This window comes from Delphinapterus leucas, chromosome X (assembly GCF_059928025.1).
Source record: "Delphinapterus leucas isolate spDelLeu-1000000601 "Yukka" chromosome X, BTC_Dleu_Yukka2, whole genome shotgun sequence".
Lineage (NCBI taxonomy): Eukaryota > Metazoa > Chordata > Mammalia > Artiodactyla > Monodontidae > Delphinapterus > Delphinapterus leucas.
Window position 1 is genome coordinate 39242044 of NC_143150.1, and position 12807 is coordinate 39254850.

The 12807-nt window shown below is 42.9% G+C and overlaps 1 protein-coding gene across 1 annotated transcript in view; it reads right to left on the reverse strand.

The window, feature by feature from the left end:
* Window positions 1-12015, reverse strand: part of VSIG1 (V-set and immunoglobulin domain containing 1) — a 45950-nt gene extending 33935 nt beyond the window's left edge. Inside the window, 2 exon segments of the mRNA XM_089904900.1 lie at window positions 11194-11349; window positions 11668-12015. Coding sequence (XP_089761026.1) covers window positions 11194-11349; window positions 11668-12015 — 504 coding nt within the window.
* Between the last annotated feature and the right edge of the window lie 792 nt (window positions 12016-12807).

Below are 12807 nucleotides of genomic sequence, written 5' to 3' on the forward strand. Positions count from 1 at the left end.
TGAATGGATAAATGCTTTAAGACTTCCATTGGATGAGCCTGAATTTTTGCAGAATTAGGATACTGAATAGGTACCACAGAGTTAACTTGGAAAGGGGGTTCACTAGAAAGGAATGGCAGGCTGCAGAGATGAGAGGCCTTCAATTGAACATGAACTTCTAACAAAGTTGCTCTCATGCTTACGTTACCCTGAGATACATAAGGGCCTCCTCTGGCTCTTCACCTGCAAGCTCTAAATGCTGGTGTTTCTGTCTCTACAGTAGTTCTCAGATTTGTCCCTTCTCCAGCCTGCTGCTTCCATCCCGGTCCAGGCCCGCAGCTCCTCGCCTCTAGCCTACTGTAGCAGCTTCCTAAATGGTCTCCCTGACTCCTTCCCCCTTCACTCCGTGTACCAGCCACATGCCAATCTTCCAATCTTGATCACGCATCTTCAATGACACCATTATGGACTCTTTCATCAAGTCCAAAGTCCTTATTCTGGATTCCCAGCCTTCCAGCCTCTGGCCCTCACCTCATCTGAACTTAAGTCATGTTAAGTCATCCACCTGAAAAATGCTGCCAAAGGTTATTGCCTCAAAGTGTTCAGTCACATGAAATATGTACAAGTTGCAGTGAGATGTCTTATGAACTTTAATTCACAGGAAATATTTGACACCATCTCATCTCAGCCAAGCCAATTTCCCACTGCTCCTCAGAAAGCCATTTTGCTCTCATCAGGTATGATACCTTCTCGAAGCCTTCTCTGTCCATGTTCATGTCTGATGCCAAACTTTGGCTTCAGGTGAATTCCATCACTACTTAGAACTTTCTCCTCCCTCCTTTTGCTCTCTAAGCATATTCTTAGTGCAGATCAGTCGTGCTGTCCTATGTGAAAATTTTGAAGAGCCCACAAACCGCCCCTCTCTGGGCTCCCTCTTGGATAAATCTGTATTGTACTTAGATCCAATACCCTACAGTTGGCACCGGATTACTCTTCAGTAGTCTCCTGTTTATTAATGGGGTCTCCCCTAAATCCACTGGCTGTGAGCCCCTCCAGGGCAGGGACCAGGTCTTATACAAGTAGTTCCCAACTTAAGAAAGGGTATGCCCCAAAAGGTATTGGTAAGCCCATTGTTTGGACCCAAGAGTACACATTCCTGCTAAAGCAATGCTATAAATGAAGTCTCATTCCCAAACCTACGCAGAGCATAGTCTAGCACTGGCTTGAATTCTGGGTGCTGGGCAATGTAGGGTAGGGGAGGAGAAGAAGGGGCAGCAGGTGGCAGAGAAAGAACATTCCTTTCCTTTCCCAAGACACAGGTTGAGCACAAGGCAACGTTTTTTCCCAAATAACTATTACATGTCTTTGTCACCCACCTTCCCTCCTGCCCCCCCACCCTCGTGGTCCACTGGCCCCTTGTGTACCTAGGCTTCCCTAAGGGAGGGTCTTACTCCCCCAAAATCCTGTGCGGAAAAATTACTGTTTTCTTTCCAATCCTATTCCTCCAAGAAACACACTCCCTCCTCTGTATAAGCAGGTATCAGCTCCATACTAGGAGGGAACAAAATCAATTGCCGTGAACATTCCCCAACCTGCTTACACTATTGAAAATAGAATGCTTGTCTTCCCCCAGATAAATCTCTGAACAGGAGTATCAGGCAATGAATAAAGACAAATGGTCTGAGGGAGGTTTTGCAGAGGAGGACAACTTGTAGGGCAGCCTTCTGGAGGTCCACACCAGCTCTTCTCAGCCTTGGTTCTGCCTTTACCTCTGAGCCACCAAGCCTCCGAGAGACCCATAGTTTTCATAATGGCTCCTCTGGAAGTAATACTGGCTTTTCCAGTGGTGGGGAGCTGGAATGGGGAAAGAAATCTCTGAGTCTGGTGTTTATCAGCTAAGGACTTCCTGTGTTTCCTTCCGTGCGCCATAGGTGATATAGTAGGGTGATTATATAATTAATCATAAAACTAGGACAGTTTTGAGAGTGAAAGTGGTGCTATTAGCAATTACATGAGACAGATAGTGTAAACCGTGACAGTCCCAGGCAAACCTGAACGTCTGGCCTCCTGCCCACAGGAGAGTGCTAAGCACAAAGCAGGTGCTAAATAAAAGCCTGCTAATTAATTCAGTATGTCCAGGGTGATTGGCCCTGAGATGGGGAGTGGAGGGTATAGCTTAAGGCTATTGCCAAAATCCATCTGCACCAGAATCTCTCATACAAACACAAAACACTCTAGAAAATTTAAGTAAAATGCTTACACTGTTGCTATGTGGGAACTAACTTGGACAGGTAGAGCTCTGTTAAAATAAGAGATAATCTAAAGTTTCCACTTCGGACTGAATTTTGATGTCATTGACTATTACTCAGAAGAAGCGAGTCATTAACTGGCATGTGAAATATTATCAAATATCTTGCACAGTTTTACAGAGCTTTACAATTTTTAAACTGCTTTTCCATTTTATCTTCACAACTGATAATAAAATAGGGCAGGTATTATCTACATTCTCTGTATAAGGAAACAGAGGCTCAGAAACGTTGTGTCTTTCCCAAGGCCACAGAGCACGCATTAGATGCTGTCCTTCCTGTCACACTGCACAGTGTAACTATATCGTAACAAACATGCCACTGCCTTCAGGGTTCTTCTCTGGGAACTTTCAGAAACCTGCACTATCTGACTTATCCCTCAATTTTTTTATACTTAAAAATTACAAAAGTAATACATTTTGACTGTAAAGGGATTTCAAAGAACAAAGAAGCATACAGAGGATAAAAAGAAAGTCTCCATTCTCTCACCCACATGTGTAATCTCATGCCATGTTCACAAGCAATGGGAGTTTTTCATTTTTCTCAGCCTTTCTATGAATTTACACACATGCACATGAGGTGGGTTTTTTTCTTTTTTTTTTTAAGGTAATCATAACATATGTATTTTTCTATTAAGTTGGTTTTCTTCCCCCCAGAAAGCGCTTTTGTTATTGCTTTATGTCACCATGTACAAGTACATCTATAGATCTACCTTATCCGTTTTAAGGCTATATGGTATTTCATAGTATGAATGTACAATACCACAACTTACTTTACCATTCTCCTCTTGGTGAATTCTTAGGTCATTTCCAGTATTTCACTATTGTAAACAATGGTGAAATGAACATCCTTTTGCTTATATTTCTGCCCACTTATGTGATTATTTCTGTAGATTAGGTACCTAGAAATGGAATTGCTGGATGATAAAGGGGTATGAACATTTTAATTTGGGGCAGATTATGAAACATTGCTCACCAGAAATTCTTTACAAATCTACACCTCCATTAAGAGCGTATGAGAGTGCCCGTTTCTCCACAGCCTTGTCCACAATGAAATTTATCAGTCTTTTAATTTTATTAGTATCATGGATGAAAACTGGTATTGCATTCCAGTTCTGTATTTCTCTAATGAGGTTAAACCTCTTTTCATAGATTTACTGGCCTAATTTGTGTTCCTTTTCCTGTAAACTGCCTGTTTTATGACCTTATACCATTTTCTCACTGAGTTATCTTTGCATATTGTAGAAGTACTCTTTACAGTTATGAATGTTAGTCTGAGTTTGGTACATACATTACAAATATTTTCTTCCAGCCCACCACTTTTTAAAAAAATTTGTCTTTTAGTGTAAAGAAGTTTGCATTTTGTCGTAGTTAAATCTAGTAATTTTTTTTCTTTGCACCTTCTGAGTTTCATGTCTTCTTTAAGAAATCCTTCTCTAATCCAAGACTATAGAAATGTTATTATATAATGTTAATATTAATATATAATATTATACTTTCTTCTAGTGTTTCTATCATTTTGTCCCATCTTTCAGTTATGGCAATTCTCTCCTTCCACTTTCTCAGGCCAAAAGCCTTTGTGTTATCCTTGACTCCTCTGCTTCCCTCATGGACCACAACTAATTCATCAGCAAATTCTTCTGGGTTCGTGTTCAAAATATACCCAGGCTCTGACCACTTTTCCCACCTTTCACTGTTACCATCTGAGTCTCAGTCACCATCATCAATTGCCTGGCTCACTGCAATAGGCCCCTAACTGGTCTCCTTGCTTCGCCTTTGTCCCCCTTGTCTATTCTCACAGCAACTGGAGTGATTCTTTTCTATGTAAGTCAGATTACGTCTCACTTTTGCTCAAGATCCTCCAGTAGTTCCCAATTTCTCTCGCAGTAAAAGCCAAAGCCTTTAACATAACTTAGAAGAGCCTAAGGTGATCTGCATCACCCATTCCACACCTCTCCAACCTTATCTCCTACCATTCTTCCCTCTCTCACTCTGCTCCAGCCACCTGCTCTTCTTGTTGACCTTCCACACCAGCCAGGCATGCTCCCACTTTTTAGGGCATTTTCACTGGCAGTTGCCTTTGTCTGTGACACTCTAACCCCAGATATCAACAGGGCAAACTCCCTCATCTTCAAGTCTTTGCTCAAATGTCAGTTTTCAACGTCTCCCTTATTCACACAATTTAAAACTGCAGCTGTCCCCACTCCAGCCCTCCCAGTCCCCACTAGCTTTTCCTTTTTTCATAGCACTCATTAACGTCCAACATACTATACAGCTTACTTATTGTTTACTTTTTCACCCAACTAGAAAGTAAGTTTCAAGAGGGCAGGAATTTCTGTCTGTTTTACCAAGGGCCTAGAATGGTGCCTTACACGTACCAGGTATTCAATAATTTTTTGTTAAATGAACAAATTTGTGAATTTGGATTTAATCCATTTGGAATTTATTTTTGTGTATTGTGTGACATACGGCGAAATATTTTTTTAATGCCCTAATGTCCTAAATTAGAGCAAATCCTTACCCTTTAAGGGAATTTTCTCTTTGAAAATAGCTAGTTCATTTGAGGCTAATTCTAATAGTTAAGGTAGGTGATCAAGTTCAGTAATGCTGTTTTGTGGTCAAGAAATGAGGCATAATTATAAGGTAATGAGCCTGCTGTCTTCGTGTGGCTTGGGAGCTGGCTCAGAAGTCAATCTCAGGTTTCCAAAAGACAGACCAAGGCCATTCTTATGGCACCATTATGAGAGAGAGACAAACAGACAGAGACAGAGAGATCTGGGAGTAAAGCTTTTCATATATATATATTTTTTAAATTTAATTTAATTTATTTTTTATACAGCAGGTTCTTATTAGTTATCTATTTTATACATATTAGTGTATACATGTCAATCCCAATCTCCCAATTCATCACACCACAACCATCCCCCCACCCTGCTTTCCCCCCTTGGTGCCCATATGTCTGTTCTCTACATCTGTGTCTCTGTTTCTGCCTTGCAAACCGGTTCATCTGTACCATTTTTCTAGGTTCCACATACATGCGTTAATATACGATATTTGTTTTTCCCTTTCTGACTTACTTCACTCTGTATGGACCCTGGGTCCATCTATGTCTCTACAAATGACCCAATTTCGTTCCTTTTCATGGCTGCGTAATATTCCGTTGTATATATGTACTATGCCTTCTATATCCATTCATCTGTCGATGGGCATTTAGGTTGCTTCCATGACCTGGCTATTGTAAATAGTGCTGCAATGAACATTGGGGTACATGACTCTTTTTGAATTATGGTTTTCTCTGGGTATATGCCCAGTAGTGGGATTGCTAGGTCATATGGTAGTTCTATTTGTAGTTTTTTAAGGAACCTCCATACTGTTCTCCATAGATACTGTATCAATTTACATTCCTACCAACAGTGTAAGCAGGTTCCCTTTTCTCCACACCTCCTCTCCATCCTGTTCTATTGATCTATATTTCTGCTTTTGTACCAGTACAGTAGCAGCTTTGTAGTGTAGTCTGAAGTCAAGGAGCCTGATTCCTCCAGCTCCGTTTTCTTCCCTCAAGACTACTTTGGCTATAAGGGGTCTTTTGTGTCTCCATACAAATTTTAAGATTTTTTGTTCTAGTTCTGTAAAAAATGTCACTGGTAATTTGATAGGGATTGCATTGAATCTGTAGATTGCTTTGGGTAGTATAGTCATTTTCACAATACTGATTCTTCCAATCCAAGAACATGGTATATCTCTCCATCTGTTTGTGTCATCTTTGATTTCGTTCATCAGTGTCTTATAGTTTTCTGCATACAGGTCTTTTACCTCCTTAGGTAGGTTTATTCCTAGGTATTTTGTTCTTTTTGTGGCAATGGTGAATGGGATTGTTTCCTTAATTTCTCTTTCTGATCTTTCTTGTTACTGTATAGGAATGCAAGAGATTTCTGTGCATTAATTTTGTATCCTGCAACTTAACCAGATTCATTGATTAGCTCTAGTATTTTACTGGTGGCATCTTTAGGATTCTCTATGTATAGTATCATGTCATCTGCAAACAGTGACAGTTTTACTTCTTTTCCAATTTGTATTCATTTTACTTCTTTTTCGTCTCTGATTGCCGTGGCTAGGACTTGCAAAGCTATGTTGAATAATAGTGGTGAGAGTGGACATCCTTGTCTTGTTCCTGATCTTAGAGGAAATGCTTTCAGTTTTTCACCATTGAGAATGATGTTTGCTGTGGGTTTGTTGTATATGGGCTTTATTATGTTGAGGGAGGTTCCCTCTGTGCCCACTTTCTGGAGAGTTTTTATCATAAGTGGGTGTTGAATTTTGTCAAAAGCTTTTTCTGCATCTATTGAGATGATCATATGATTTTTATTCTTCAATTTGTTAATATGGTGTATCACACTGATTGATTTGCATGTATTGAAGAATCCTTGCCTCCCTGGGACATATATATTTTTTGACAGTTGAAGTAGTCGACATGGGAAAATCAGAATTTATTGGACTTCCTTATACACTCTTTACAGTTTCGTATGATTTTTAAAATTTTGAATTATATTTAGAAGGGCACCATATAGTCAGTGCTTTGAGTCTTAAGATTTTAATTCATTCCTGTTGGAAAGGTTCTGAAGAAGTTGTTTCAAAAATTCCTTGGGCAATCACAGCACCATTGAAGCTTCATTGCTTTTTCCAACTGCCTGCCAGGCATCTCTGCTTAGATACCCCACCTTGCGCATCAAACTTTACCTCACACATATCATCCTCTGTTTCCAAACCTGTGCCACTTCCCAGCCACTGTTGCTGGTGCTTCCATTATAAATCTTCGTTGGGGTATTCGTTGGCTTCTACTTTTATTCACCCTGCCAATCCACCAGTACCAAATCCTATTGAGAACGTCTTTAATAGTCTATCTTCTTTCCATCTCTTGCCTTACTCCAGTTCAGTCACTGTTATCTCTCATTTAGATGGTTGCAGTAGCCTCCTAGCCCATCTCCTGGCCTCAAATCTTCCTCTCAAATCCATCTTTTAAAACCCTGCCAGACAAGTTTTCCTAAAGTCCAATGTAATCATGTTATTCTTATAATCAAAAATCTTTCATGACTCCCCATCATCTTTTTGCCAAGACATAAACATTTTTATCTGGCATCCAGTAGGTACTCAACCTACCTTTCCTGTCTATTTTCTGCTATTTGTAACACCAAAGAATGTCAGAGCTGGCCAAAGTCTTACGAGTAGTCTCCAAACAAAACAAAATACTCTCTGTTCCCTGAACATATGCCTCACTTTTCCACCCCTGTGCCCTTACAAAGCTATTCCCTCCTTCTAGATCACTCACCCCACCAAGTCTCTTTGTCAAATATCTACTCATCCTATAAGCCTCATCACAAATGCTAACTCCTCCATAGATTGTCTCCTGATTCCCATATGATGTGATCTCATCTTTACAGCACTAGTGAATACCATTTGCCCAGCACTTAGAGGTTAATGCAGCTACTCGTGTACTGGTCCTCTTCATGCTTCTAAGAATGCAAGCTCTGAAGGAGGATAAGGACTGTGTTTAGGTGATTTCTCTCTCTCTCTCTCTCTCTCTCTCTCACACACACACACACACACACACACTGAGATTGTTATGGGCCAGGCATTATGCTAAGTTCTTTATATGTATTATATCACAATCTTCTTCAAAGCTTTATGATATATAGGTAGTATTATTATGCCAATTTTATAGCGGAAGATACAGAAGCATGGGGAAATCAAGCAATTTGCACAAATCTCACATATAGCAACAGATAGACTCAGGACTCATATTCTCGTCCCTCTCAACTGGCTTCAAATATTCCTGTTATATAGCCTGCATCCTATTTCACATGCACAGTTAGATGGTCTTCTGCCCTCTTCAGTGGGCAGTACCTATTGGCTCCTGTTCCCCCTCCCTGTCCTTTACTGCACACATCTACTGAGCAGCCATGTTTATCTTGCTTAACCAGTTCCCTGCTGTGAAATGGCTGCCAGTCATCCTCCTCACAAGTAAAGCTGTTGTTGGTCAAAACCTCAGTCCCTGGTAACCACCTATGGCTGAAAATGAGGCTCAGAGAGAATTTTTCCAAAGATCACATAAATGTCAGAGACAGGACTTCAGCCCGAGTCAGCTGGCTCTGGGACACGTGCTCTTAACTCATGGTAGACTGTGAGTTAAAGGAACCGGCCTAGTAATGTTTGGTGAATTCACTTTTTCAAGTTCATGGTATATCAAAGTGACTATTTGAAAGGTAGCATTCATTTGGATGTACACGATCTCATATACTTGTTGATAAACAAATCTAGAATAACATCATCAACAACAGCAAACCTCCTTATTCCAAGTTAACACTGAATTGCCTTAAAAACAATAAAAAGAAGTGGCATGTAATTCTACAATTCTCCACACCAGGAGGCTGGGAGTCCCAAACTAGGGATTCCAGAAAGGGAGACTCTCAAGGAAATTCCGTGATGGTGTTATTCAGTGAAAGAGTCCTCCTTCTGCCTCCCATCCCTGTGTGTAAGGACAGGAATTTCCCTCGGCACTCAACCCCGTGTGAACTCGCAACCCCTAAATATGCTCTCTGAGCACCTTGCTGAGAATCCTCCCAGAGGCCTCCAGAGAACGGCCAGCAGCAGCTTTCAGTAAAGCTGTGAAGCAAGGGCACGTCAGGAATATATTTAGGTAGGACTATGGAGGTTCCTGTCATGTCGAATTTGGGAAATCTTTGTTTCCTGTCCTGGAGGGAAGAATCATGCAGAAAGTTCTCCTTTGGTAAGTCATGTTTTAACAAGAAGTATGAGTCAGCTTGCGTTGAGTAGCCTGGGATTGCTTACCTAGCGATAGTAGGGAGGCTGGAAAGAGTTAGTACCAGGAACCCTATGTTAACCGGTAGTATGACTCAACCTGCTGTGTACATTCATGTGTTTGGGGAAGCCTACTCCTAGGCAGTTTGTGTTGACGCACTGTATAAACACATGTCATAGGCTCTGCTTCGGAAAGAAAATGCATGTATGTGCAGGCACAAGCACACACACATGAGCGCACATACAGGCACACACCTATCCAACCCAAAGAGGCCTCAGACCATCCCATTCCTTCCAGTTGGGAGAGGTCAAGTTTGACTTGAATCCAGAAAAATCACATTCTAACTGTACAATTGCAGGGCCCTGGTTTGGTTGGTTGGTTTTTTTTTTTTTAGCCAGTCTTATTCAACACTTCCTAAAATTGCCATACCTGAGTGAAATTAACCCTAAAAATCAGAGGTCCTTTTGGAGCCGAGAGATTGAAGAGTTTCACAGCTGCGGGAGGTGATTAATGGTACTGTGACATACTCATGAGTTGCCAAATGCTGAAGGCTTACTAGCTGATAGGCCCTGCGTTAAGCATTTAATACGCATTGTGTCTCACACTAATCCTATGGAGGAAGTATTAGTTATGCTCCTCGTTTTACAAATGAGGGAAAGGAAGTTCAGAGAGGTAAAATGAGCTTTCATTGGTCACACTTTGTAAGTGGTGGGGTGAGGCCTTGAGCCCAAGTGTGACAGCTCCATAGCCCATGCCCTCGCCAATTATGTGATGTGACCTTCCAGCTGTGAACAAGGGACAGTAAAACACATAGGTAACACAGCTCCTGCTTGCATGGCTCACACTCTTGCCGGGAATACAAGACAAATACACACCAAACAGGGATTGATGCTAAGAAGTGTGAGATTATGAAAGCCCACATTATGCAACACAGAAAACAAATAAATACAAGTACAGAAAGCAGAATGTGGGCCACTGCAAGGGATGGTGGTAAGCCCCCAAATCTTCCTTGCAGAATGAGCTCCATGGCAGGAGAGAGGGATTCTGGGAGGAGTTGAGTAGGATTTTTGAAGGTAAAGATCTATAATGAACAATGAAAAGAGAGAGGTAGTGTTTCAGAGGGCAAGAAGGACAATAAGGCAAGGAGGTCAGGTTGCTTTATGGAAGGGCTGGAAAAAAAGATCATTGGGAATATCTAAAAAAGAGTTGTTAAGTGGAGGTCAGGCATGAAGGAGCTTACAAAGAAGATAGATGGCAAAAGCAGGAAAAATGGCAAAGGTGTCAAATTCTGTCAGATTTGGTTTAAAGTAGGGAAGCAAATGAAAGGCCTCTTTTTGTGTTAGCTTGTCTGCTTGTTTTTTGTCCTGCGCGGTGTTTTGTTTTTGCTGTTTATAGTGTGCTCGTTTGCTAGTTTTAATGAGGCAGCATAGCAAAGCAACAAAGAGCACAGTCTCCAGAGTCAGGCAGCTTGGCTTTAAGCCCGGGCTCTGCCACTTACCAGCTGAGGGACTGTGGGTAAGTTATTTCAATTCTTTGTGCCTCATTTTCCTCACCCATAAAATGAGATAAAAGAAGACCTATCTCATGAGATTGTTATTGCTATAAGAATCATACAAGTTATTATTTGCAAAGTGCTCAGAACAGTGCCTACATATAGTAAGCACTATCGATGTGCTTTTTGTATAAATACAAATGTGATTTCTTATCAACATTGAAATATGTGGGAAATTTCTAAAATCACTGTGTAAAGATCTTTCTCCTAAAACAACTGGTAGATGAGGCCATCCAGGCAGATTGCAGCATGGCATCAACTGAGGACAGCTGAGGAGTGGCTGATGCCTTCACATGGGGCTCACAGTTCCCGTCACCCCCAACTGCTTACACCTGGCCCACCTCACGTGCTCTTGTGACTCCCGGTTTAAAGTGAAAGGGACATCCTGATTCCTAATAAGCCCCTATATTTACAAAGAGAGCTCATAAAGGAAGCAATTTGGGCCAGGATCCCAGGCCTGGCTGAGCTCACAGGATGCTCTCACCCTTAGAGTCTAAGGGAAGTATCTGTCCTCCTCCCCAGCTGGGGTCCCTCCTTTGCCTCAGGTGTTGGGCCACTGGGAGGCACCAGCACCCGCATCCCCAAAGCCTCCTCCACTGACTCAGATCTTCCTGCCCAGTTCAGCACTTCTGATGGGAAGAAGGACTTAGGGCTCCCATAATCCTTTGCAGCAGCAACTGTGTGGGAAGCACAAAGCTGAGACCAGCAAAGCAGGAATGGGTACACTTCCCCTGAGTGACCAGGCCTTGACAAGTTATGTCCTCCTCCTATGCTCGTTTAGAGTATTAAACTGTGCCTCAATGTCCGAAAGCTCCACGACTCAGGAAGAATTTACACAGCAGCTAGCCCCAAACCATGCTGCGAGGTCAACCAAGTTTTCCTTCAGAGCCACCACCCATTGTAGCATTCCCAGGCAGTCGGCTTCCTAGTGGTCCCTGGCTCTTCATGTGCTGGAGCTGCTCAGGACCACTCAGTAGAGACCTTGGCCTGAGCCACCCACAGTGGTTTTCTGACAGTCTCGAAGCCGGTGTGTCTCTCGCTCAGAGGAGATGTACTTTCCACCCTCCAGGAGCACGATTGAGTGATTGAGTCCTGCTTGGGCGGGGTAGGTGTGCAGGCCTGGCGGCTCCCAGGTGTCACCACCTTTGCTTGTGAGGAATGATTAATGGTGGGAATGTCAGGGCATGCAGGAGAGGAAAAGCTGTGGGAGGAGATAATTGGGGAAAGAGACCTTGGGGCTTCAGTCAAACCCCGCCGCTGCCACTGCCTTTGAATAAGTGCCACGGCTATTACACCTGCATGCAGCTTCGCGAAGAGGGCCACAGGAGGCCGACTTCCAGGGTTAGAAGTCCTGTTGCCCATCACGCAGGAAGAGTTGAGACACAGACATGATGTGACACCTCTGGGCCATCGAGTCCAAATCCTTCATTTCATGGAGCACCAACCTCGCCCTGGGTCTCACAGCTCCTTGTAGAGGCTGAGCAGGAAGTAGAACACAGGTCTCCTGGCTTTTGGTATGACTTCCTGGGAGAGGAAAAGGTGTAGAAGTGGGAAACTCGAGACTTGTTCTAAACACCCACATATCTGATGAATAACAGCTCGGGAGCCCTTTCCAGCTGGGCGGAGGCACGCAGCCTGGTCCCAGCCCCAAACCAGCAGGAAATAACTCTGGCCAATCTCCACTACTTCATGACCCTCCCAAGGCAAACAGTGCCTGGTCTCAGGTGGGACCAGCATCTGAGAGCCTTGCGGTAAAGACTCTGGGTAGAGAGGGCACTAAGAGAAGCATGTGTCTCTGGGGAAAGCTGTTTTGACCCATGCATATCTCCCAGGTGCTACCACCACACAACCCAGCAAGTCTGAAATTCCTTACCCCATTTCTCAGCTAAGGCTTTGTGTTCAATGGGTGGTCGAGGAGGGTGATGATAACATGGTCTAGCCCTCCGTTGCCTCTCTGACCTCCCACCGCTCTCCCCCTTGCTCACTCCTCTGTAGCCACTCTGGCCTCCTTGCTATTCCTCGAACATGCCAACCATAATCCCACTCCAGGGCCTTTGTACTTACTGTTCTCCTCCAGCTATCTGTATGGTTTGCTCCCACCCTTCCCACAAATCTTTGCTCAAATGTCACCTTCCCAGAGATCCCTTCCCCAAC